The sequence below is a fragment of the Panthera pardus genome, unplaced genomic scaffold (genome assembly GCF_024362965.1).
Source record: "Panthera pardus isolate Hobbes unplaced genomic scaffold, ASM2436296v1 HiC_scaffold_8, whole genome shotgun sequence".
Taxonomy (NCBI): domain Eukaryota; kingdom Metazoa; phylum Chordata; class Mammalia; order Carnivora; family Felidae; genus Panthera; species Panthera pardus.
Window position 1 is genome coordinate 52,970,717 of NW_026527013.1, and position 23,317 is coordinate 52,994,033.

At 46.6% G+C, this 23,317-nt stretch overlaps 1 protein-coding gene across 4 annotated transcripts in view; it reads left to right on the top strand.

Moving 5' to 3' along the window:
* Window positions 1–23,317, top strand: part of HRH1 (histamine receptor H1) — a 78,738-nt gene that overhangs the window by 38,094 nt on the left and 17,327 nt on the right. The window contains exon 2 of one of the 4 annotated variants that reach the window (XM_019428144.2): window positions 15,658–15,774. The exons of 2 other annotated variants lie outside the window; for them this stretch is intronic. In XM_019428144.2, the coding sequence (XP_019283689.1) occupies window positions 15,729–15,774 (46 nt within the window). In that variant the 5' untranslated portion in view covers window positions 15,658–15,728. Of the gene's footprint in view, window positions 1–15,657; window positions 15,775–19,801; window positions 19,898–23,317 lie in introns of those variants that run through there. One more of the 4 variants, XM_019428146.2, reaches the window with a different exon arrangement.

Below are 23,317 nucleotides of genomic sequence, written 5' to 3' on the forward strand. Positions count from 1 at the left end.
TAAGGATACAGAGGCATCCCAAGGAAATTAGGGCAGGACTGCAACACAGCCTCAGGAAGGGCTGGAACCAGGAGCCACAGTGCATCAGAGCTCCCCGCCCCCTCCCCTGAAAGCCTTCCCTCTCCCAGTTACTTCCTGTGTGTCTCATTTATGCCCTGTTCTGAGCAGATCATCTGTCCCTGCTTCCAGCATCCTTGGGGCAGAACGTGGCCATCCACAGCCACCCAGAGAGAGAGAGAGAGAGAGAGACTGAAGTGCTCTGTCAGGCCTAATCCCACGCTCCCAAGGAAGGGACTATACAGTCCGGCCTTCCAATCTCTTCTCCTCCCTGAGCCAGTGATCTTTTCACAACGTAATCTGGTCATTGTCCTCCTCCCCCTGTGTTTGCCTGTGTTATGGGTTTTGGATGTTTATTTGTCTATTCCTGTTCAACCGCTCACTCCACCAGGATGGGGATAGGTCTGTTTATGCTCCTAGCACCTAGCAGTTGCCCCTCAATAACAGCAATGCTTCTGCTGGAGCCTTGAACCTAGTCATCCCTCAGAGCCTTTCGGAGCAGCCGAGTTTCAAGCCCGTATAAAATATTTGAGATGCTGCGCTTTTGGAAACTGTGTACAATGCCGTCATAGGAAATTATATCCCAAATCATAAGCAGCTGTTCAGCTCCTCAGAGTGTGGTCCATGGACCAGCAGCATCAGCATCTCCGGGGACCTTGTTAAAAATGCAGGATTTCAGACCCAACCCCAGCCCTACTCAGGAGGAATCTGTATTTTAACAAGTGTATTCACGTGCACATTAAGGTTTGAGGAGCGCTGGGTTAGGACATCCTTTCATACGTTCCTATATCCTCCCTTGATTTCTTTGCATTTGTAAGTGCTTCTTTAGTGTTGGACTTCCTTTGTAGCCTGTGAGCCTCCTGAGGACAGGCGTCCTGGCTGTTTTGCCCAGCTCCTTAACCTCAGTGCCTGGGGTGTGGCCTGGTATACATGGTCAAGGATGGTTTTTTCCCCCTGAAATTATCCCCCAGAAAAGGGTCCATATGACATCTTTCATATTCTAGAATACTCCATAAGTCATTTGTTTTGAACAATAAGCCCTGTCTGGAAGAGGCATATTAATGTTGAAAATGACCTCAGTGCTAGTTTGGATGTTTATAGAGGTCACTCAATGGGTTCAGTGAACAATGCGTAAGGAAATGCAACCCAATTTAGTCATCATTTCTGGAAAGTATGACTTCACGGTTGTAATCACTGGATATCACCGTACATGCCTTTTGAAGATCGTCTTAAAAAGTATTGCAGTATGCTGTTGTGTTGTAGGGTCGTGACATACATCCACTGAATTATTAAAAAAACAACAACAATAACAACAACAACAACAACAACAGACAGCTCATTGAAGACTTTCCTCGCAGCTGCACACTGTCGCTCATGCTACAGCATCGGGTCGTGAGTAGAAAGTCCCTGCCTTGCCTTTTCCCAACAGGTCATTGAAGGTGATCAGTTTTACTTCCTGACCTGGGAAATGGGGATGCTGTTCTCCACCTCTGCTTGCCTTTTGGCATCATGTATTCCACTAACTGGCTGAGGGCTGGGCTATCCAGCTATCTGCTGGGCCCTCACCTACCCTCAATACCCTCAGTCTTGTGCCCCTTGCACTACCTGTAGCCTCCGCTGTCTGTAGCACAGGGGATGTGGCGGCCGTGGGCTCAGCCTTCTGCAAAGCTGTGAGGTCATGAGAGCTGTGGCAGGGCCTGTGTGTCGTCACATTTTCTGTTCTTGCACACCCCTCCACCTTGCACTCCCTCTTGCCCTGTGCTTGTTCGCTGCCCCTCCCTACAAAGTCCCACCCAAATCCGCATCTGTTCCCCCCTCACTTTCTAATTCCTCATGCTCTAAACATTCACTCCCTCTGATCTTAGTCCCATTCCTCAGGGCCCTGCAGCCAGGATTTTAAGAAGGAACTAAGGGACAAAAGCGTATGAATAACTGTGAGACCCATCTCTTATTATTATCATAACTGCTGCAGTGGGTTGGACATCCAGTTTTGCCTGGCCTCTGGGTTGGGTGTGCAGGGGGATGGTGGTGCCATTCTCTGGGATGGACAAGGGGAGAATGGGGACTTTCTGTTGAAATGTCTGACTGAGCTGAGGAGGGAGATCCCCATCCCTGGGCCCACCCTTACAGCAAGAAAGTAAAAATATTCTGGGGGTGGGTGCAGCCATGGAGTTTGTGGTGGAAGGTGGGAGTGAAGGTTGTTTGGACCCACATTATAAGGGCTCTTTGTGGAATTCACACTTTAGACATGGGGAGCCAGTGAAGAGTCAGGATGGTGGCATGATCTGATTGACATCTTAGGAAAATCCCTCTAATAACAACATAGAGAAGGGATCGGGGGGTGGGGGGCAAGACTGGAGGCAGACAGACCAGTGAGGAGACATGGGCCACCTGAACTGAGGCAGTGATAGGAAAACAAAAGGTGAGAAGGGTGGATGTATCAGAAGTTTCCAAAACAGACACAGGGTGGCGAGGAAAGAAAGTTACTGAAGGTAACTTCCTGCTTTCCAGGTGCATGGCTGATAAGGTGGGGGGCCCAGTCCCTGAGGTAGGTGCCCTGGGAGGAGGTTTGGAAATGCCAAGTTTGAGTTGCACCTCCAAGAGAAATTGTCCAGGAGACATTTAAATATGTGGGTGGGCTGGGCAGACCTGGGCAGATTTAGGGGCCACCAGGATCAAAAGTGAGGGCAGGGATACAGAAGGCAAGGGCTGCTGTCCAGATGAGAGGCAATGGTGGCTCAGCCCAGAAACAGTGGCAAAATGACCCAGAGAAGTGGATGGAATTGAGAAACCTGTAGGAGGCAGAATGGACAGCACTCAGAGATGGTTGGAATGCCAGCGATGAACTGGAGGTGAAAGTCAGAGGTGGTTCCCCCTTTTCTAGTCACAGCATCTGAGAGGAGAGCAGTGCCACCCATGGGACAAGACGTAGTTTGTGGGGGCAAGATGATGACTTAGTTTGGGTTCTCCTCAAAGCAGAGCTTGAGGCAAGGATTTGGGTAAGCCATTTTTAAAGGAGGTGTTCCAGGTGGGAAGTGAGCCAGGCAAGGAGGCACGCTGATGAAAGTGTATTGTTGCACGGGTCGCTGCTGGGGGCGCCAGTGCCTCGGCCCACCTGGGAACTGATGACGGACTCTGGACCACACCTGACAATGGTCCCTGGTAGCTGGTTGAGCGTCGCTCCTGGGATGTTAACTCTCCAGCACTTCTATGCTGTTCCTTGTTGTGGGTGGAGAGAGAACTTTCTCTGGTGGTGTAGACAGCTGTCTCAGAGTAGACCAAGGAGGTGTGGGCAGGACACCAGAGGCGTTTGCTACAGGTCATGACACAGCTCAGATGGGTTGAGTCTCAGACATCTGAGACTTCCAGGTGGAGATGTCCCCAAACAGAAGATGATGACACTGCAGTAGGCATCAAGGATTCCTGACACTGTGCCCTGGAAGGGTGGTGGGTCTTTGTAAGTGTTTAGAGCCTGTAATTATCAGTGGTCTGGTTGGACCCCTCAGATGAACTCCTCTCCCACCCCTGGGGCTGGCTGAAAAGCCAGTGCTTTAGAGTGAACTGAGCTCTTTTCTCACAGAACAGTCATCAACTGTGAGTACATCCCTCCCTCCGTCTCTGTGTATTGAGAGTGCCACTTGTCAGTGGTTCCAAGAAGTGGGGCTCATTAGGCAGAGAGGAAGCTGGGGACCTGGAGAAGACAGGCTCATCTGAGAACAAACTAAGAGAGCTGGGGTGTGGTGGGGAGTGCCACCACGAGCACATCACCGAGCTAAGTGAGTAAGTGAGCAGAGAGTGAGTGGAAGGAGTGCCGGCCCAAGGGATGATGCCGTGTCCCCGGTCCTCACTGCACCCTCTCTAGCCACAGAACACAGGCAGGCATGGAACAGGTTCGCATTTCTTTTTCTTGCCCTTTGCAGCGGGACGATATGCTTCTCTCAGCACCACCCAGTAGAAATAGGATGCCAGCCACAAATGTAATCGGAAACATCCTAGTAGCCACAGTTTTCAAAGTAAAAAGAGACAGGTGCAATTCATTTCAATAGTAAATTTTATCTAACCCAATATCCAAAATACTATCATTTCAACATGTAACCAACATAAACAATTATGAATCAGATATTTTACATTTGGGGGTGTGGGGCTAAGTCTTCAAACCTGTGTGTATTTTACACTTAGAGCACATCTCAGTTCGGACCCACCACATTCAAGGACTCACTAGTCACATGTGGCTGTGACCACTTACTGGGTGGCCCCAGTCCAGCCTGTCTGCCTTAAAGAACCACGGAGAGGAGCCAGTTCAGCCCCACCCATCTCTCTCTGAGCATCTCTTCGTTGTAGGTTCTGATCATCATAATACAATAATTATGGTAATTGAGAATTACACTGTGGTGAGAGCTTTATGGACTTGACCTTATTTCAGCCACATGCCCTGCTACACATATATTATTATCCCTGTATTATGGGTGAAACAGTTCAGACTGAGTAGGGAATAGAACAGAGACATGGGCCCTGGTTCCAGCATTGAGGGGCCCGGGTTATCTTTTGTGCACAGATTGGAAGCCACTTCTGCACAAAGCCTTCCCAGAGCATTCCCCCGACACCAGCCACCATGAAGTCATTCCTCCCTCCCCTAGGCTCTTTGCTGTGTATCTTGATAAACCATGCTTATATCTTCTCTCTCTGCTGCTTGTGAGCTCCCCAAGAAAAGGGCTGTGTGGTGGTCATTTGTGTATCTCCCCCCACCCCCCAATTTTACTCTGCACATAGTAGGTGCTTGAAAATGGGGAATAAATGGAAAGACAAGTAAATTAATATTAATATTGCTTCTTCCTAATTCATAAGAGAGAAGGCGTTTCCCCTAAGCATTCCCCCTGGCTGATAGATGAGTAACTCATTTCCCTGCTCTGGGGCTCAGCTTTTCCATCTGTAAAATGAGAAGGTTAGATTAAATCTCTCACTCCAAGAAATTCCATGACTTGGTAGCATTTTATGTTAAGGGTCTGCTCTGTGCAGGGCTCTGCAATACAGATAAGAATTAGACAGGTTTCCTTCCATCGAGATACTCAGGGTCTAGGGTGGAGGTTCTGTACCTTTGTGGGGGGGACTAGATCTCTTTGATGGCCTCTCCCCAGGGTGATGCTCCTCCCCTCTTTGTATCTGTGGGCAGTTTTAGGGAATCCATTCAGTTTAGACAAAAGCCTCCAGAGGCCCACTCTTTCCTTCCAGCCTTGTCTGAGCTGGAGCTAGGGGCCACGGAAGCATACCGTGTTCCCCAGAGGAGACTTCAGTGCAGAAGGAGAGGCAGATGTGCAAATAAACCACTTGTCTCCAGCTGGAGAAGTGCTGAAACACGCAGGCCCTGGTGACTGCTGGAGCTGCTGGGGAATGCTGGGGAAAGGCCTGCTGGTTGTTAGGAGTTTGCTGGGTTCTCAAATGAAGAAGGCCTCTTGCAGGGAAAGCACACGGCACGTGCACATGCCCCGGGGTGTGAAAGGGTGCCGGCTTTTATGGACACTGAGTAACTATGCCTCTAGAACAAAGCAGAGATGAAACCGGGGAGATGGGGGTGGGAGGGGCAGGGCGGCAGAAAGGACAGAGAATGGCAAGCGGGAGAGGAGCCAAGGGGAGGTGGCCGAGTACTGGATACTTCGGGACATGCCGTAAGAGTGGGGATCAGGGCGGGAAGTCTCTACAGAGGTTCACAAGGACCTCAGGTCAGACGTGGGCCTTCCAAGAAATGGGCTGAAAAGTCAACACAACCTCAGACCCTGTGGGACAAGGGCTGTCTGTAAATTCAAGGTGTTTCCAAGGCTGTCGCTGCCCCCTGAGAAGGAGCCTTCCGGGCAGAAAGCTGTCCTAACCGGGCCTCATCATGGGCCTGCTGAGCTGCCAATAGGAAGCAGGTCTAGCTTGGAAAAATGAAAGCAGGGAGCTTTTCCCTTTGTGTGGTCCCATGGCGACTCTAACTCTGGCCCTGTACCGGCCTCCAGAGGCTGTGGTTAACATTTGGGGAAGTTAAAGGAAATCATTTTCTGGCTGCCCAGGCCCCGGCGGGCCTTCCTTTTTGCTAGAATTGCCTCAGCAAGGTGTCTCCACATGGCTCCCCTCACACCGGGCAGGCACCAGGCGGAGAGAGCGGAATGCCTTTGAGTCATTCAAAGCTGAGAGTGTGGGTTTTTCCTTAATATGTGTAGTAGTGTGGTAGATGGAGTTATTTCATGGTGGGGAGATGAAAAGGAACCTTTGGGAACAAATTAACTAGATCCTTTCTAAGGTTCCTTCCAGATTTAACACCCGGATCCTGTGTGGTGCCAGCCTCTAGGCTGTGTACCCTCTGCTGTCCCCTAACCAGACTGCTTTTTGAGCTAGCTATACAGATGCTTCTGACTGCTCCTTAATCAAAAGGAATGGGGGCAGGAGGTGATGGTCCATTGGGACCTATTGTGTGCCAAAAATTGTGGGGTTTTTCTGAAGTTGGTTTTTGTTTTTTTTTTTTTAAATTTTTGAGAGAGAGAGAGCATGAGCGGGCCAGGGGCAGACAGAGAAGGGGACAGAGGATCTGAATCTAGCTCTGCACTGACAGTGAGCCTGACGTGGTGCTCGAGCTCACGAACCACAAGATCATGCCCTGACACAAAGTCGGACGCTCAACTGACTGAGCCACCCGGGTGCCCCCCAATTTGTTTACAATAACATGACGTGAGGGAGGGGGTTATGATTCTCATTCGACAGATGCATTCACTGAGGCTCAGGGAGATGTGCACATTTAATATGAATACAGGACCCGTGTGATAAACCCTAAGCCAGGAGCTAGAGAAACAACAGAGAACACAATGTAAGTGTTGCCCACGCTCAGGGAGCTTATTGTCTAGTAGGGGAGAGAGAGACCCTAGTGAAACACCCCCACACATAAATGGTATTAGGAGAGTCAAGTCTGGGCTAGGGAAGACTTCCTGGAAGAGGTGACCCTTGAGTTCAGATTGGAAGCATGAGTAAGTATTAACGAAGCAGAGAGTCGGGAGCCGGATGATCAAGCAGAGGGAAAAGCACTTTCAAAGCCCTTGAGGCAGGAAGGAGCTTCGATCTTTCCCAGGGCTCAGAGGTATGTGTGGTTAGAGCATGGAGAGGGTCATAGAAGGCGATATTCACTGAATCCTGGGAGGAGTAGACGGGGATCAGCACCACATGACCTCCTGAGTCCAGAGTGAGCAAAGAGATTGCATGAGAAAGAGAGCAAACTAGATTCTAGGTTCTGTGCCTGTCATACCTGTGATCTCATTCAATCCTGGAAGCCACCCAGGGGTAAATATTTTCGCCATTCCATTTTATGCAGGAGAAAACTGAGGCTCAGAGAAGGCAAGTAAGCATGGCCCCACAGCTGGTCAGAGGTGGCGCTGGGCATCCTACCACATTCAGTTCCAAAGCCCAGGCCCTCCTCAGCTTCTCACCTCAAGGGCCTGGACACGGCAGCTGCCATCCCCACACCACCCGCCTGCCACGAGCCTCCTCTTCCAGGTGCAAGATTTCCCGCAGGGAGAGCCCGGGCACACGCCCCTCAGCCCCGTGTTTTTGGCTTCTGGCCTGCCTCTGTGGCATCCTTGCTTGGAATCAGACAGAGAAACTTGGGGTCTGGTAATTGTATTCCATTAAGCCTAATTAAGATGCAAATTTGTACAGTTAATGAAGAAGGCAATTTGGAGGCAGTTTGGCTGGTGACACAGGACCCTCCTCGGTGCCGCTCCTCTCAGTAGGTGGGTCTGAGGATATGGAAAATGTATGCACCGCCACTCACCAAGCTGCCTCTGGCCGCTCTCCAGGGATCAATCCTTTCTGCTGAAGAAGGACAACCCAGCCCAGGTAGAACACACTGTGCACAAACGACTCAGATCACATAATCCCTGACGCGGGATCACCTCGTTCTGGGCCCTTGGACCCCCACGCACAGGCTCTGCCCTGCCCAGGTCCCCTTATGTGGGTAGGAGGGCCAGAAGCAGTTTTCTGGAACCAGACTGCCTGGGTTCGAATCCTGACTCCACCCTCACCAGCTGTGTCTTTGGGCAAGTTTCTTAACCTGGCTGGGCCTCAGTTTCTTCCTGTATGAAATGGGACACAAATAGGTCGCTGTGAAGATGAAGTCAGATAATGCATGGAAAGCGCTTAGCAAGCCCCTGGCACGTGGATGTTGGCCACTGTGGGTAGCAGTTCTGCCCCCAAATCCTAGGCTCACAAACTTCTTTTTGCTGCCGTCAGAGGTCTCTCGCCTTGGAGTTGGACTTTACTCAGGTCCTGGATCCCCTGTCCCTGTGGTCCACCTGGCTGCAAAGCTAGAGTACACCCAGCCTCTGACTTTTGACATGGATTGCCACTTATGGTTGGCTGTTCTCCCATCCTTGGATACCAGAATTGGCCTCTGACCTGGACTTTCTTTCAGTACCTGATCCCACTCCTCCTACCACCTGGCTCCCCCTGCACCTGTGGCCAGATTCATTTATAAATACATTACTCAACTGAAATCATCATGATTATAGCTGATATTTGTGGAGGGCTCACTGGGTCAAGCTCTTTGCCTACAATCATGTTATTTTGTCCTCACAACAATTTATAGACGCAGAAGCTGAGACTCAGAGAGGTAGAGTGACTTGTCCAGGGTCACACGGCTGGTATGGTGGGGAACTGAGCTCAAACTATGTCTGTCTGGCTTTTTAAGCCTTTTGTCAAGCTACTCGAGAATTCCCAGGTGCCTGCCATGAGCCAGGCCCTATGCCCAGCACCTGGGGCAGAAAACACCGTCTGTAACTTCGAGGGCCTCGCAGACTTGTAGGAAAGAACAGACAGGAGGACAGACCATAACAGCAGGGTGAAGTCCTGTGGCAGAGGGAACCCATGGGGGGAGCACTTGGCTAGGGAGTTGAAGGATGGGTGGAAGTCTCTGGAGATTTGCAGTGGAAAGGGCATTCCTGGAGGTGGGGAACAGCAGGAGCAGTGGCATGGAGGTGTGAGATACTTGGGTGTATCGAAGTTTGGGGGTCAGGAGTTGGTAGGCAGGGAGTGGCAGTGGGAGGGGGAGCCAGGAAAGGCAGGTGGAAGCCAGATCACGCTGACCCTCAAAGGCCAGGCCAAGTCAGAACTTGGCAGAGGTTTAGAGTGACGTGTTCAAGACTCAGACAGACCTGGGCTTGAGTCTGAGTTTTTCCGCTCACTGGCTGTGTGACCTTAGACAAGACTTTACCTCTCTGAGCCTTGGTTTCTTGGTCTATAGAATGGAGGGGGGTGGTAATCAAAAGGCCTCCCTTCCAGATTTGTTGCAGGAAGATGCACAAATGATCAGGACCGTCTTTGCAAAGTGAACCTTCCATATGCACACACTGTTGCCCTCATTTGGGAGGCTAGGAGATAGGGAGCCACTGCAAGAGCCAGGGGACAGGGGTGGCCATCCCCTCATGTCCACTGGGTCTGTCTAGCCTGTGCCCTGACAGCTGTCAAGAGGGATGGGTTTTGTGGACCACCCAAACCAGATCAGTGGGTAGAGAAAAGGGGGAGGTTTCCTCATTCAGGAGTTTATTGTTTAAAGGTGAGAACAGTCTTTCCACATTGTACAGTGTATACAAGAGTGGGGCAAAGAAGAACTTAAAACTGTGTATTTCAGGGGTGCCTGGGTGGCTTAGTGGATTAAGCGTACAACTTCATCTCAGGTCATGATCTCATGGTTAGTGGGTTTGAGCCGACCCTCTAACCATGGGTCATGACTGTTGGGCTCCGTGCTAATGGAGTGGAGCCTGCTTGGGATTCTCTCTCTCCCTCTTTCTCTCTCTCTCCCCCCACCCCGCCCCTTCCCCGTATGCTCGCAGGCTCTCTCACTCTCAAAATAAATACACTTTAAAATATTTAAAAAATAAAATGGTATAAGGGTGTATATTACAAACTTTCAGATTCCCTTCACAATCTTTTCGCATCTGTTTCTTGTTGTACCCATTCTTCCCTTAACACTTTACCTTAAATGAATTTTATATTGACTTTTTTTTTGCTTAACTTTGTCCTGACACAATACTATTTATTAAATCAAAAGCTTAAAAAAAAATGTCACTTAAAATCCTACCGAGATAAAACTGGGGATTTTCAGGAAACTTTTCTCCCAGGATACACACTCATCCAATTTTGCATAATATGATTATACACTATTTTGTGCCCTTCTTAATTTGACAGCCATGAACATCTTCCCACATCAACAGAAAAAGCCACATCATTATTAACAGCTGCATTTTTTCTCAGTGTTCACATGAGCCAATATTTAACCAATCCCGTAATGATTGTTGTTTATATAGTTTCTGGTTTTCCAATAATAGAAACAACTCTGGTGAACACTTCTTTGTATGCTGTGGGATGACAGATTCTCAGAAGTAGGATTGCTGAGGAAAAGGATGTATATTTTAAAGACTTTGAGTACAAAAAAAATTACCAAACTGCACTCCTGGAAGAGAGCCCTAATTTATCCCACCACAGCTGTAAGAATGCCAGCTTCCTGCACATTCATCTGCCTTGGATTGCTCATGTTGATAGGAAAATAAAAAAAGCCCAATTAGGAAATACAGTTGACCCTTGAACAACACAGGTTTGAACTGCATGGGTCCACTCGCATATAGATTTTTTAACAGTATAAGACTGTAAATGTATTTTCTCTTCCTTATGGTTTTCTTCACATTTTCTTTTCTCTAGCTTACTATAAGAATACAGTATCTAATACATACATAAAATATGTGTTGATGGATTGTTTATGTTATCGGTAAGGCTTCCAGCTAATAGTAGGCCATTAATAGTTAAGTTTGGGGTGAGTCGAAAGTTATACATGGGTTTTTGACTGTACAGGGGGGTGGGGGGTTGGTCCCGTGACTCCCATGTTGTGCAAGGGTCAACTGTACTTAGCAAAGAGATTTGGAAATTGTTTATTTGTGATGGTAATTTTTTTGAGAGAGAGAGGACAAGCAAGGGAGAGAGGCAGAGGAAGAGAGAGAGAGAATCTTAAATAGGCTCCATGCTCAGTGTAGAGACCAACGTGGGGCTTGATCCCACGACCCTGGGATCATGACCTGAGCCAAAACCAAGAGTTGGATGTTCAACTAACTAAGCCACACAGGTGCCCGTGATGGTAATTTTTATGTAGAGGCTCTTTATTCTTTTCTCGGCACATCTGATCTGATAATAAAACTGCTTCTGGTCTGTTTGGTGGAATTAAATCTATCAGTAGTTTACAGTGTTTGCCTCTTAGCCCTGTGACTTCCAGAATCTCTTCTGTCTTAGCTCAGGCTGCCACAGCAAAGTACCATCGACTGGGCGAGTAAACAACAGACATTTACTTCTCACTGTTCTGGAGGGTAGGAAGCCCAGGACCAGAGTGTCAGTATGGTCAGGCTCTTGGCAAGGGCTTTCTTCCTGGCTTGCAGACAGCCTCCTTCTCACTGTGTCCTCTCATGGCAGAGAGAGGACCCTCTGGTGTCTTTTCCTCATCTTATAAAGGCACTAATCCTATCATGGGGTCTCTACTCTCACAACCTCCTCTAAACCTCATTATCTCCTAAAAGCTCCATGTCCAAATACCATCACATTGGAGTTAGGGCTTCAACATATGAATCGAGGGGACGCAAGCATTCAGTCCATGGCATCTTCCATGAAGACAAGTTTGGGAACCAGTGGGCTAGATCAGCACTTTCATGTGAGTTTTGTCTCTCCAGCGGTAGCCAATCAGCCCAGTTGTCTATTGAGTCTCTACTACATGCCAAGCTCTGTTCGGTATACTCTCTTTGTGTATTGTGTCAGTGGAACATCCCTACAGGGAAGTAATTATTAACTCCATTTTACAGAGGAAGATCCTGAGGCTCAGCTAGTAAGAGATGGAGCTCTGATTAGGAGGCTAACTCCAATTCCCTGCCCATTGTCACTCTGCTGCCTCCCCAGATAGACTGTAGACACGACTTGTGGAGGGTAGGGGTATGTCGTGCTTGTCTCTGGGTCCTATCCCAATGTCAACACAAGGTAGATAGAATCTAATCCAGCTCTTTATGGGTAGAGTGAAGACCTTAGCATTAGATGACTTGGGTTTGAATCCCCCCTCTGCCCTTACCAGCTCTGTGGCTTTGTCTTTGTCTTTACATCTCATAAATGGGGTTCATAATCTCTACTTTGAAAAACTGCTTTGAGGACAAAACCACAAATAATGTATGCACCTGGTACATAGTAACTACTAAATAAACTTCCTATTTTTGGTATATTCATTTAGTCCCCCAAAGACCCCTGGATCCAATGAATGGAGCACCATGGAGTTAGAGATAATTCCATGGACTCTCAGTATAATAACATCATTCATTCACTTATTCATTCACTCAGCAAATATTGATGCAGTGCCTGTTATGTGCCAAGCATCAAAATCCAGCGATGAACAAGATAAAAGGTCAGCTCCCAATGAGCTTACCTGCTAGGGGGATTGAGATAGAAGATAAAGTAGCAAGCAAATAAATCTATTTCAGTCGTGCTGGGTGCTATGAGGAAAAAAAGAAAGCAGGATAAGAGAAAATATCAAGCAAGCAAGTGAAGAGATTAGAAATAACAAAAGAGAAGGCTTGGGGAGGAGAATTCCTTAGACCAAACGGACAAGTAGGGACCAGACCAGAGATAAAAATGAACGCACATGGGAAATTTTTAATTAGCAAATTTGGTGCCTAAAGGAAGCAGCTAACAGAGCTCTCAAGCCAACGTTGTAAATCCTGAGGAAGGGGGTGCCAGCCAGGCGCTAGAGCTAGTGGCCCCCAATTGCAGTGATTATAATAATCACAGACGTTGCCCATTGAGCTCTTTTGTTTCCAGCTGCTAGGGGAGTACGTTATTGCCGCCACATCAATTCAGCACAATGAGAAATGAAATAGTATTTCATAATCAGGATGAGACCTTGTTTTACCTTTCACACCAGAGCAGGTCTGACACCCTCCCCAGTTCTGGCCGTAGGCAGGGCAGCTCCAGACCCCAGGGCGTGGGCCTCAGGACCCAAAGAGCAAACCGTGGGCAGTGTTGGAAGCTCAAGTCAGGATAATAAATGCAGAGCGCTGGGATGGACCTCAGCAAGGAGTGGGCTTTCAAGACTCTTCTCTGCTGAGATTTGCCTAGGAGAGTTCTCAGCCCTGCCAGGAACTAAAACATCCTTCTTGAGAAAGGATCTGGGGCCACTTCCTGTAAGCTTAGATGCATGCAGCTCCTGGCCTTGTTCCTATGGTTTGTGGCAGTGTTTCAGATCAGAATCATCCGGGACTCCTTATTTGAAATGCAGCTTCTGGGCCTCATGCCAGACCTCCTGGGTCCAGTTCCCCGAAACCTGCCTTTTGACAGGCTCCTCAATGGTTCCTGTGGCCTCCAGAGTTGGGGAATGGTTGGTTCGTAGGGGGGTACCCTTCAGGAGAATATTTGCAACCAGGATTGTCCTAGGACCACCAGAGCATGTGCCTGCTGCTGTCAGATGGCACTTGCCAGTCAGGCTCAGGGGCAGGGGCCTGGGCACATCCCCAGCACTGTATTTTTGCCTCAGAGAGAACTGCAGCAGGAACAAAGGCAGGAATTTCAGGACTTGGTCTCTGTCATGCTGTGAGGCAGTCTATGTGAGAAGGCTCTGACATACTTCTAATGAGAAGGAAAAAGAAAAAGCTTTGTATATATATATTCTGGAAGCAAATGTGTGACTTTCAAATGGATTGTTTTCCAGCCTGGACACAATTTTCATTTCTCTCTCGTGAGTCATTACAGAAGTTACCTTTTTTTCTCTGCTTCTTTCAAGCGAAGGACACGTTTCATGGAGGGGCTGAGACCACTCCAGGGACAGGCCTAGCAAGTTTACACTTTGCCGAGTCCAGTTAGAGGACCCACTGAGGCCATCACAGGACCTCACCAGTCCTGTGCTGTGGGGGCCACAGACTCTCCTGACAACCAAAGGGATGGTCATGCCATCCCTGTTAGATCGGGGTTGTTTTCAGGCTATATAGCTGCCATCATGCTGGGTTTAATGAGAAAATGTCCACAAGTACCTTTTGGCATTCATGCAAATAACAATCAGACCATATGGCATAGTAATGAAGAGCATGGGTTCTGGGAACCATCTTCCAGCAGCTTCTCATCTCACTCAAAGTCAAAACCAAAGTACCTACCACATCTGCAAGGCCCCATGTGAACTAATCCCTGCCACTCCTCTGCCTTCCTCTGTCACTCAGCTCCAGCCATACTGATATCCTTGGTGTTTATCAAACATGTGAAAGATGTGTCCACCCCAGGGCCTTTGCACAGGCTGTTCCCGCCTCCTGTGATGCTTTCTTCTAGACCTTTGCATAACTCATTCCCTCACTTCCTTAGGCCTCTGCCCAAGTGCCACCACATCACCCTGACCATCCTTTATACAATAGCACACTGACCCCAGCCATAATAACCTTCTTGTTTTCTCAGAGCATTTATCACTGCCTAATGTAGTATTTGTTTACTGTTTTGTTTTTTTGTTTTTTTATAAACTGGCTCTGCCCACCAGAATGGATGGGAACTTTGTCTGACTTGGTTACTGCTATTTTCCCAACATCTAGTATATGTCTAGTGTATTATAGACCCTTAATATTGATTGATTACTTGATTGAATGAATGCCTAGCTTTGTTTCTTGCTAACTGGGTGACCTTGAGCTTCTTAGCAGTTTCCAAGTCTATAAAACGGACATGATAATAGAGGCTTACATATTAAATGTAAGTCCTTTGCATGGCCAACACAATACAAGTGCTCCCTGGTGATAACTGACCTTAGACTATTATTACTTAGACCAAAAAATTAAGATAGAATGTACTAAAGAAAAGGAAAGAAGTGTGCAAAAGGCTGTCATGCTGAGAGATGACAGAGGTTCTGACCGGGTCAGGTGGTAGGAATCAGAAAAGCACCTCAGTAGGGGTAGCACTTGAGCTGGGCCTTTGGGTTGGGCAGGATCTCAGCAGGTCAGGAGGTCAGTACATTTTGTAGAATTGTGGTGCAACAAAAGGGAACTGCGTGAGCAAAGACACAGGAGGCAGAGAGTTCAGGGACTGGTCAGGCTTGCTTTTTTTTTTTTGTTAAAAAAAAACGCTTTTAAAGTAAGAAGTGAGGAGGTATTGTATACAATCAGATAAAAATTCAGGTTCTGCCTCCTGTCAGCTCTGTGTCCTGTGACATTACTTAACCTCTCTAAGCCCTGGTTTCCTTATCTGGAAAAGAAATTTTAAAAGTACTTAGCTCCTAGCATTGTGCTGGCCATTTAACAAGACAATGCGTATAATCCCCTAGCACCACACCTGGATTCTAGTAAGAGCTATAAATGTGAGTTGGTGGTCCTGGAAAGAAGCAGACCTGGGGGTAAGGAGCCCCGGGTGAAGTCTTCACCTCCACCCCTGACGTGCTTGGTGATTTTGCCAAAGTCGCTTGTCTGAGGTCCAGTGCCTCCTGATTCTCCTGAAAATCCTGTCCTCTGTAAGAACTATCACTGAGGCTGGTAGCTGCTTGCTGGGACCTGTGGCACTCGGGGCTGAACCTGCTCATACTTGTGTTTCCTCCAACAGAGCAGAGCCTCCCGTGGCCCCAGGAAGCAGCAGGCAGTGAGAGGTGTGGAGTCCCCAGTGCCTTCCTGTGCATGCCTGTAGCAGGTGAAAATGCACTGGAGACACAAGACGGAGACAGTAAATTGCTTCCTGTTGTCTTATGTTGGGAAAATAGTGCTGCTTTTACCCTTCTAGGCTTGGGCTGCCTCCCACAAGCCTTGTTTGCCTCTCCCACCTTTCTACTGCCTTTACCAGGCTGTGTGAGCTTAAAGAACAGACAAGTGGAGAGCAGTGACCCGGGAAGGGTTCCCTGCCTCTCATAGTCGTTTTTCCTAGCCAGTGTCCTTCACAATCCTGCTTCCTCAGAACAGGGAAAGACACACCCGACCCTTGATTCCTTGACTGTACTGAGAGGAGAGACTAAGTCAGATGGAGGAGTCACTGAGGTTGCTGCTCCCTGAATATCTGGACATGCGAAAAGGAGTTCGTAAGAAAATGTAAAATATAATTCAGTCAGTGCACTGGCGTCTACTAGACATTCACATTCAATCTACCTTGAATTCTCAGGAAGATTCTAAGAATCCCCTTCAACTGACAAATCCTTTCATGTTAGACACCTCCCCACCCCAGAATGCTGCAAGGAGTTGTTTGACCTGTTTCTCTGTTTCTCTCCCTTCCCTTCCCTTCCCTTCCCTTCCCTTCCCTTCCCTTCCCTTCCCTTCCCTTCCCTCCCTTCCTTTTTCTTTTTCTTTCTTTCTTTCTTTCTTTCTTTCTTTCTTTCTTTCTTTCTTTTCTTTCCTTCTTTTTCTTTCTTTCTTTCTTTCTTTCTTTCTTTCTCTCTTTCTCTCTTTCTCTCTCTTTGTTCCTTCCTTTCTTTTCTTTTTGCATTTGTTTTCTTTTCTTTCTTTCTCTCTTTTTCTTTCTGTCTTTCTTTCTGTCTTTCTTTCTCTTTCTCTCTTATTGTGGAAAAATGAACAGAACATAAAACTTATATTTTCACTATTTTTATGTGTATAGTTCAGCAACATTAAGTGTATTCACATTATCATGCAGCCATCACCACCATCCATCTCTAGAACCTTTTTCATCTTACAAAATTAAACCTCTGTACCCATCAAACAGTAACTTCCCATTCCCCCTTTCCCTAGCCTTGGCAGCCATCATTCGACTTTCTGTCTCCACAGATTTGCCCTAAGGATAGAATCGTACAATGTTTGTCTTTTGTGACTTGCTTTTTCACTTAGTACAATTTCCTCTAGGCTCATCTCGGTTGTAGTATGTATCAGAATTTCATTCCTTTTTGAGGCTGAATGATATTCCATTATATGCACAGACCACATTGTGTTTATTCATTCATCTGTTGGTGGATTGCTTCCACCCTTTGAGTGATGCCACTCTGAACATGATTATATCAGTTTCTCCTTCAAATTGTGCATTAATCCTTTATTCCAATTATTGTGTAGTTGTTCTGATGGCAGTTAGCTAACACCTCTCTTTAACATCTACACCCTGGGCTCAGGAACTGGGGGAATAGCAAAGCAGCAGGAGGCAAGGGTCAGGGTGGGGGTGAGGGACAGCCAGGGTTGGATCAAGACAAGGAACCAAAACATGCTGTATATTCACAGCTGTAACTTCCCTGGATTAGGAAGGTTCTCTTGGTAACCATTTATGAAGACTATGATTATTTCCTAGTGTCTGTGATTGTTTTCATAAGAAGCTAAGTGGTTCCCATGTTATTATAAAACCCAAGAGTTGTATGGAATTTTAACTGAAATACCAAAATCTAAGGCTATTTGCCTGTCATTCATCCATTTGTTCAACTTCCTCTGAGTTTACTTCTCTATTTAAATTGTTACAATCAGTGGAGGTTTTACTGAGTTCTGGCAAACAGAAAGAGGGGGAAAAATCAGTGGAAAAAAGTAGGATTGAAGCAGATTCCCATTTAGGAAAAAGATGGGAGGCTGACAAGAAAGTACAGTGGTTCAGGTTGCTGACTGCTGACACATTGTGTGGCCAGGGCCAAATTACATACATGTCCAGGCAGAGCAAGTGGTCCTCTATACCAGTGTGGTGTCAAGGCACTGGGAAGAATCCATCCTCCATCCTGAGTCAACTCCACCTCTCCCTTCCAATCAAGGTGCCTCACATTCCACCATTCAAGCACATTAGACATGCGATGATAGTTGTCCAAATGTGTCAGAAAGGGTTTTCCATTTTCAGAGCCACTCTCTAAAATGCAGATGTTCCTTCAAGAGAAGTCTGAATTTTATAGCCATAAGGACTTTTAGAGTTCCTCTAGCTCAATTGTTATCAAACTGTACTCTGAGGAATTTCTGGGCATACCAGGGCAAAGAAGGTCACAAGAGTCAAGCAGATAGGGCTCTGGGACCCCCATTCCTCCCCCACTAGTCAGAGCAATCTGCTTTTATCTGATTATAAACTTTTTATATATATATATAAGAACCAGTAGTTGAACTACCAAGGAAAGTGGTGTGGGATTTGAAAGCATCTGATCTAGTGCAACCCCTTTGTTTGACAGAGGAGGTCCAGAGAAGCTGAAAGTCACACAGCAAATTCATTCAACAAATATTTACCAAGCACCTACTATGAGCCAGACACACAGTAAATAAACATGAGTGGACAAATCCTGTGCCACAAAGAATGGGCTCTTCTCTTTAGGGTGGGTCCTCTGCAGATTTGCAGAGGATGGGGATTGGACACACGGGGAGCATCAGCAGGGAAGGGGACAGCCTTCCCCCCACCACAACGTGTGCCTGCCAGATTAGCCTCGTACCCCACATATGAGTGATGTCATCTCTCCTGTACATGCAAAAAGGAACAGGCATATGTTCTCCTTAGTGTATTGTTCCCCCACTGTATTGTTCCATCCTTGCTGATGCCCTACAATATGTGTACCTACTGTGTGCTGAGCAGTGCTGGCATATGAGGCTATAAAGCTGATGAGGGCATGGCTCCTGTTGCCAAGGAACCTCCTGCCTAACAGGAAAGAGAAAAGCTCCAGACAAATGACCACGCTGCAGAGTCAGCACCTAAACGCCAGCCTTGGCATTAGGAAGGGAAGAGACACATCTATCCAGGGGAATGGGTTCTCTCTTATCTTCCCAGATTTTTAGTTAGGAACTTGGATGTTGGAGTCTGGAAGCCCTGGATTCAAAGCCCAGCTGGGCCATGGAACCATGCAGTCTGGGCAAGGGACAGGAACAGAGTTTCATATGAAAAATGTGGGTGATAATGATAGTTCCTTCCTGATGGGGTTGCTGTGAGATTATACATGATGAACACTTAACCTCAATAGACGTAGCTCTTATTTCTAGGGTTTACAAATAAGGCAATGGTGGGAGAGAAACATTCCAGACAAAGGCACTGCCCAGATACAGCGCCCTGAGGGCAAAGCAGGCAGCCTTGAACAGGACACTCCATGTGCTGGTGCAAAGAGCCATGGAAAGGAAGGTGTGATGGCAAATGACACAGGAAGGTGGATCCAGTGGCAGTAGGGCCCTTCCCATCCCAGATTGAGGACATAGGCCCCCTAAAATCGTTTATTAGCTTTGATCATTTTCTTATAGAATCCTTGGGATTTTGTGTATGTAAGATCTTGTCATCTGCAAACAGAGAGGTTTTACTTCTTCAGGTCTGGATGCCTTTATTTCATTCTCATGCCTAATTGCTGGGCTGCCTTTAGCTCCTTTTATTTTTGGCTAGGTGAGAACCAGGCCTGGCAGGGTCAGAGAGAGGGACAGACTACCCTTTGGAGGGCTGGCCAGACAAGGGAGGGCACGCAGGCATAGCCCTGTGAGTGCCAGGGCAGACCTCTCAAGCCCCACTGTGACAAGTGCTCCCAGGCTAATGAGCAGAGGGGAGGACACAGGGAAATGCTTTTCTGTAGCACTCATAGCTGGAGCATATTTCTAGAGCATTCAGTAACTGGTTCTTGAGCAGCTCCCTGGTTCTTGGGGCTGAGGGCACAGAGATGACTCAGACTTAAATTTGGCACCCACGGTCTAATGAAAAAGTCTGATCAGTAATTAAGGTATTACAACCCAGCTTGACAAGGGTTACAACAGAGGTCTGTACAAAGTTCAGAAAAAACCTAGGGAAGGAAGCCAAGGAGCCCCGTCTAGTAGAACTCAGCCTTAAAGGAAGTGACATCAGAGCTGGTTGTAAAGAATTAATTGAGTGTATTGCCAGGTGGAGAAGAGAGGAACAGGCAGCCCAGGCAGAGAGAACAGCATTTGCAAAGGTATGAGGGTGTGCAAGAGCCAGGCCTGTGGAGACAAAGTGGAGTATCCAAGAGGGAAGTTGGGTCCCGATGGAAAAGGCTCTTGTGTGAGGTCAAAGGTTTTAACATGCAATGCGCCACACTGCCTGGCCCTCTCCCTCGGTTTCCAGAGTAGACTATGGTTTTGAGTACTTCTCTTTGGGGCTTCTGTGGTGCTGATCGGAGTAATGGGCAAAGAAGACAAGGCACCAAGAAAGCGAAGTGGATTTATATTAGAAGTGCAAGGTGCCCTTCAGCTAGGTCAGAGAGATTGGTGTGTGGAAGATAGAAAAAATGCGAAGAGGGAACAAATGCAAGCTACGGTTTTTGAAGGGAGAAAGGGAGATTTGCTGGCAAGCAGCTGACACAGGAAGTGGCACAGTAGGGTAATGGATGGGAGAAGAGGTGCTGTGGGAGTTGTTTTGTTTTGTTTTTGTTTTTGTTTTTGATTTTACCTCTCTTAGAATCTTTGGTAAATGTTTAAGTTATTTTCCAGCTGTTTTCTTCCTGGATGTTGGACTTGAATCTCTTCTGAATGCAGTACCATGGTTAGACTGGACACAAGACAGCCCAGTTTCATTTGGGTTGCCAAATGGGGAGGTGGGGGTTATCCTGTGTGTCCTATTTGTGGCCTGGCAGCCATGGCAAGCCATTAGAGTTTCATTGGGAGAAAGAGGTGATTGGATGTGTGGTTTTTTAGAAAGATTATGTGGCTTCTGGGTTGAGGGGACCCAGATCAGAATCAGGATGACTATTTAGGAAGCTGTTAAACAGTTGAGCAGAGATATTATCTACGTCTGAACCAGAGCAGCAGTGGCCCAAATGGCCATTATCTCTGCTTTTTAGCAATCTGTGGTGCAAATCTTAAAGCAGCTCTAAGTACGAGAGGCCAGCAGTTGGGAAGGAAATTCCCATTAACTGTGGGGTAGTTCAGATTTTAATACCCTACCCTAGGGCCTTAGATTTTCTTTGTGTAACTACACACCAGGAAGGAAGTTTATTTGAGTAGGACAGGGTTTCACCTGAGAGACTCACCTGTCACTTCTGCAGTGCTTGGAGACATCTAGACAGGACCACTTTCTTTTTGGTCTGTTGACTCACACATACACTCCAGGAAGTTTCTCTCTGGGAATTTATAGAGTCTGTCCTTACATTTGCAGAAGGAAGCAGCCACATGTAAGGTTTGCAGTCAGTCACTGGGGAGATGATTGCTGTTGGTACTGGCCAATTAACCAGCAGGACAGAAAGTTCTTGGATGAACAAGGACACAGCCCCAGCCTTCCCAAAGGCACATTGGAACAGGGGGAGAAGTGGGAGCCTTACTCATGTTTCCATCTCCAGCAGCTTGGCCTAGCATAACACCTGGTACTGCATCATTGCTTAATTAATAGTTCCTGAATATATTAATGAATTAGCATAACAAGAAGCCCTGAAAATGGTCACATTAGGTCAGGATTGTGATGTGTTAAAAAGAATTCATCCGGGGCGCCTGGGTGGCGCAGTCGGTTAAGCGTCCGACTTCAGCCAGGTCACGATCTCGCGGCCCGTGAGTTCGAGCCCCGCGTCAGGCTCTGGGCTGATGGCTCGGAGCCTGGAGCCTGTTTCCGATTCTGTGTCTCCCTCTCTCTCTCTGCCCCTCCCCCGTTCATGCTCTGTCTCTCTCTGTCCCAAAAATAAATAAAAAACGTTGAAAAAAAAAATTTAAAAAAAAAAAAAAAAAAAAAAAAAAAAAGAATTCATCCATTCACTCATTCATCATTTACTCAGCTCCTCCTGCCATTCAGCTTTGGATTAGGCAATGGTTCATAGTCTTGGCTGAATCTGAAGAGTTTTCAAAAATCCTGATACTCAGACCACACGCCAATCAAAATCAGAATCATTTGTGAGGGTGGGAACCAGACATTAGTGGTTTTTGGTTTGTTAAGTCTCCCTGTAGGATTCCAGTGTGCAGCCACAGTTAAGAACCTATGGGCTAGGTACTGGAATAATAGGTGAATATCATATTGTCCCTGCCCTTATAAGGATCAAAGTCTAAGTGAAGGATACCTGAATTAATTAATTAATTAATTCATTCATTCATTCATTCATTCATTCATTCTCTCACTCATCCATCCATCCATCCATCCATCCATCCATTAGAATACAGAACATTAAATGCCTTAATGGAGATATGGAAACAATACTGTGGAAATCCGCAGGAAGAAATGTTTACATGTGGCTAAAGGATATAAAAAAGCTTCAAAGAGGAAGGAAATTTTAACATGAGTTTTGTATGATAAATAGAAGTTCAGTGGTGCCTGGCTGACTCAGTCAGAAGAGAATGTGACTCTTGATCTCAGGGTCATGGGTTCAAGCCCCACATTGGGTGTAGAGATTACATAAACAAACAAACAAACTTTGAAAAGAGAAGTTCATCATCTTCCTTCCTTCCTCCATCCTTTTCTTCCTTCCTGTCTTCCTCCCTTCTTTTCTTCCCATCTTCTTTATCGACTTTCCATCCCTCTCTTTCTCCTTTTCATCCTCCTCACCTGGTTGTTGCAGGCAGGCTCTGAGGTAGGCCCCGAAGGAGAGAATAGTGTACGAAAATGAGGTCCCCGCTCTGAAGGTACATCCTCTTCCACAAGGAGGGAATAACATGTGTCGAGCTTGAAGGCTGAAAGAACTTGGGGTGTCTGGGGACAGTGGTTTCATTATTATTGGAGTATACAACATCATGCCAGCAGCCTAAAGAATTTGGACTTTTCCTTAAAGGCATTTAGGAGCGTAATGATGGTGTGATGAGATTTAAAACAGTGCTTACCACATTTTAGGTGGTACCTGAAGTGACTATAAATTGCACACCGTCACGGTGTTGATTAATATTGAGTCACGTTGGTTTTCATTTCTTCTGATTACTTGCAGGAGAGTCTCAATTTAGTAGAGGTAGATCTTTAATACCTATATTGCAAGTATTCATCTTTTTTTTTTTTTTAATGAAGAACCTTCCTCAAAATATCTGGCTAGAATTTAATCACATTGTTTTGTTGTCATCCTATTTATTTTAATATAAAGCTTCTAGTAAATGGCAAAAAAAAAAACCAACAAAAAACAAAAACAGAAGACTGGCTTTTCATATGTGGTAGTAAAATAAACTTGAGCTTTAAAAAAAAAGTGGATCTGTTAAAAATATACATCAAGTAAATGATGGTACAAAAAACACATTGATGCAGCAAAGATTATAATGGGAGTAGGTAAATCACAGAAGGAGAGATCCATCCAGTTCATCAGTTTTTCTCTTTATGGGTCACGCTTTTGGTGTCAAGTCTAAGAACTCTTTGCTTAGCCCTGGACCCTGAAGATTTCCTCTAATAAATTTTTCTAAAAGGTTTATGGTTTCATGTTTTACATTTAAGTCTGTGAACC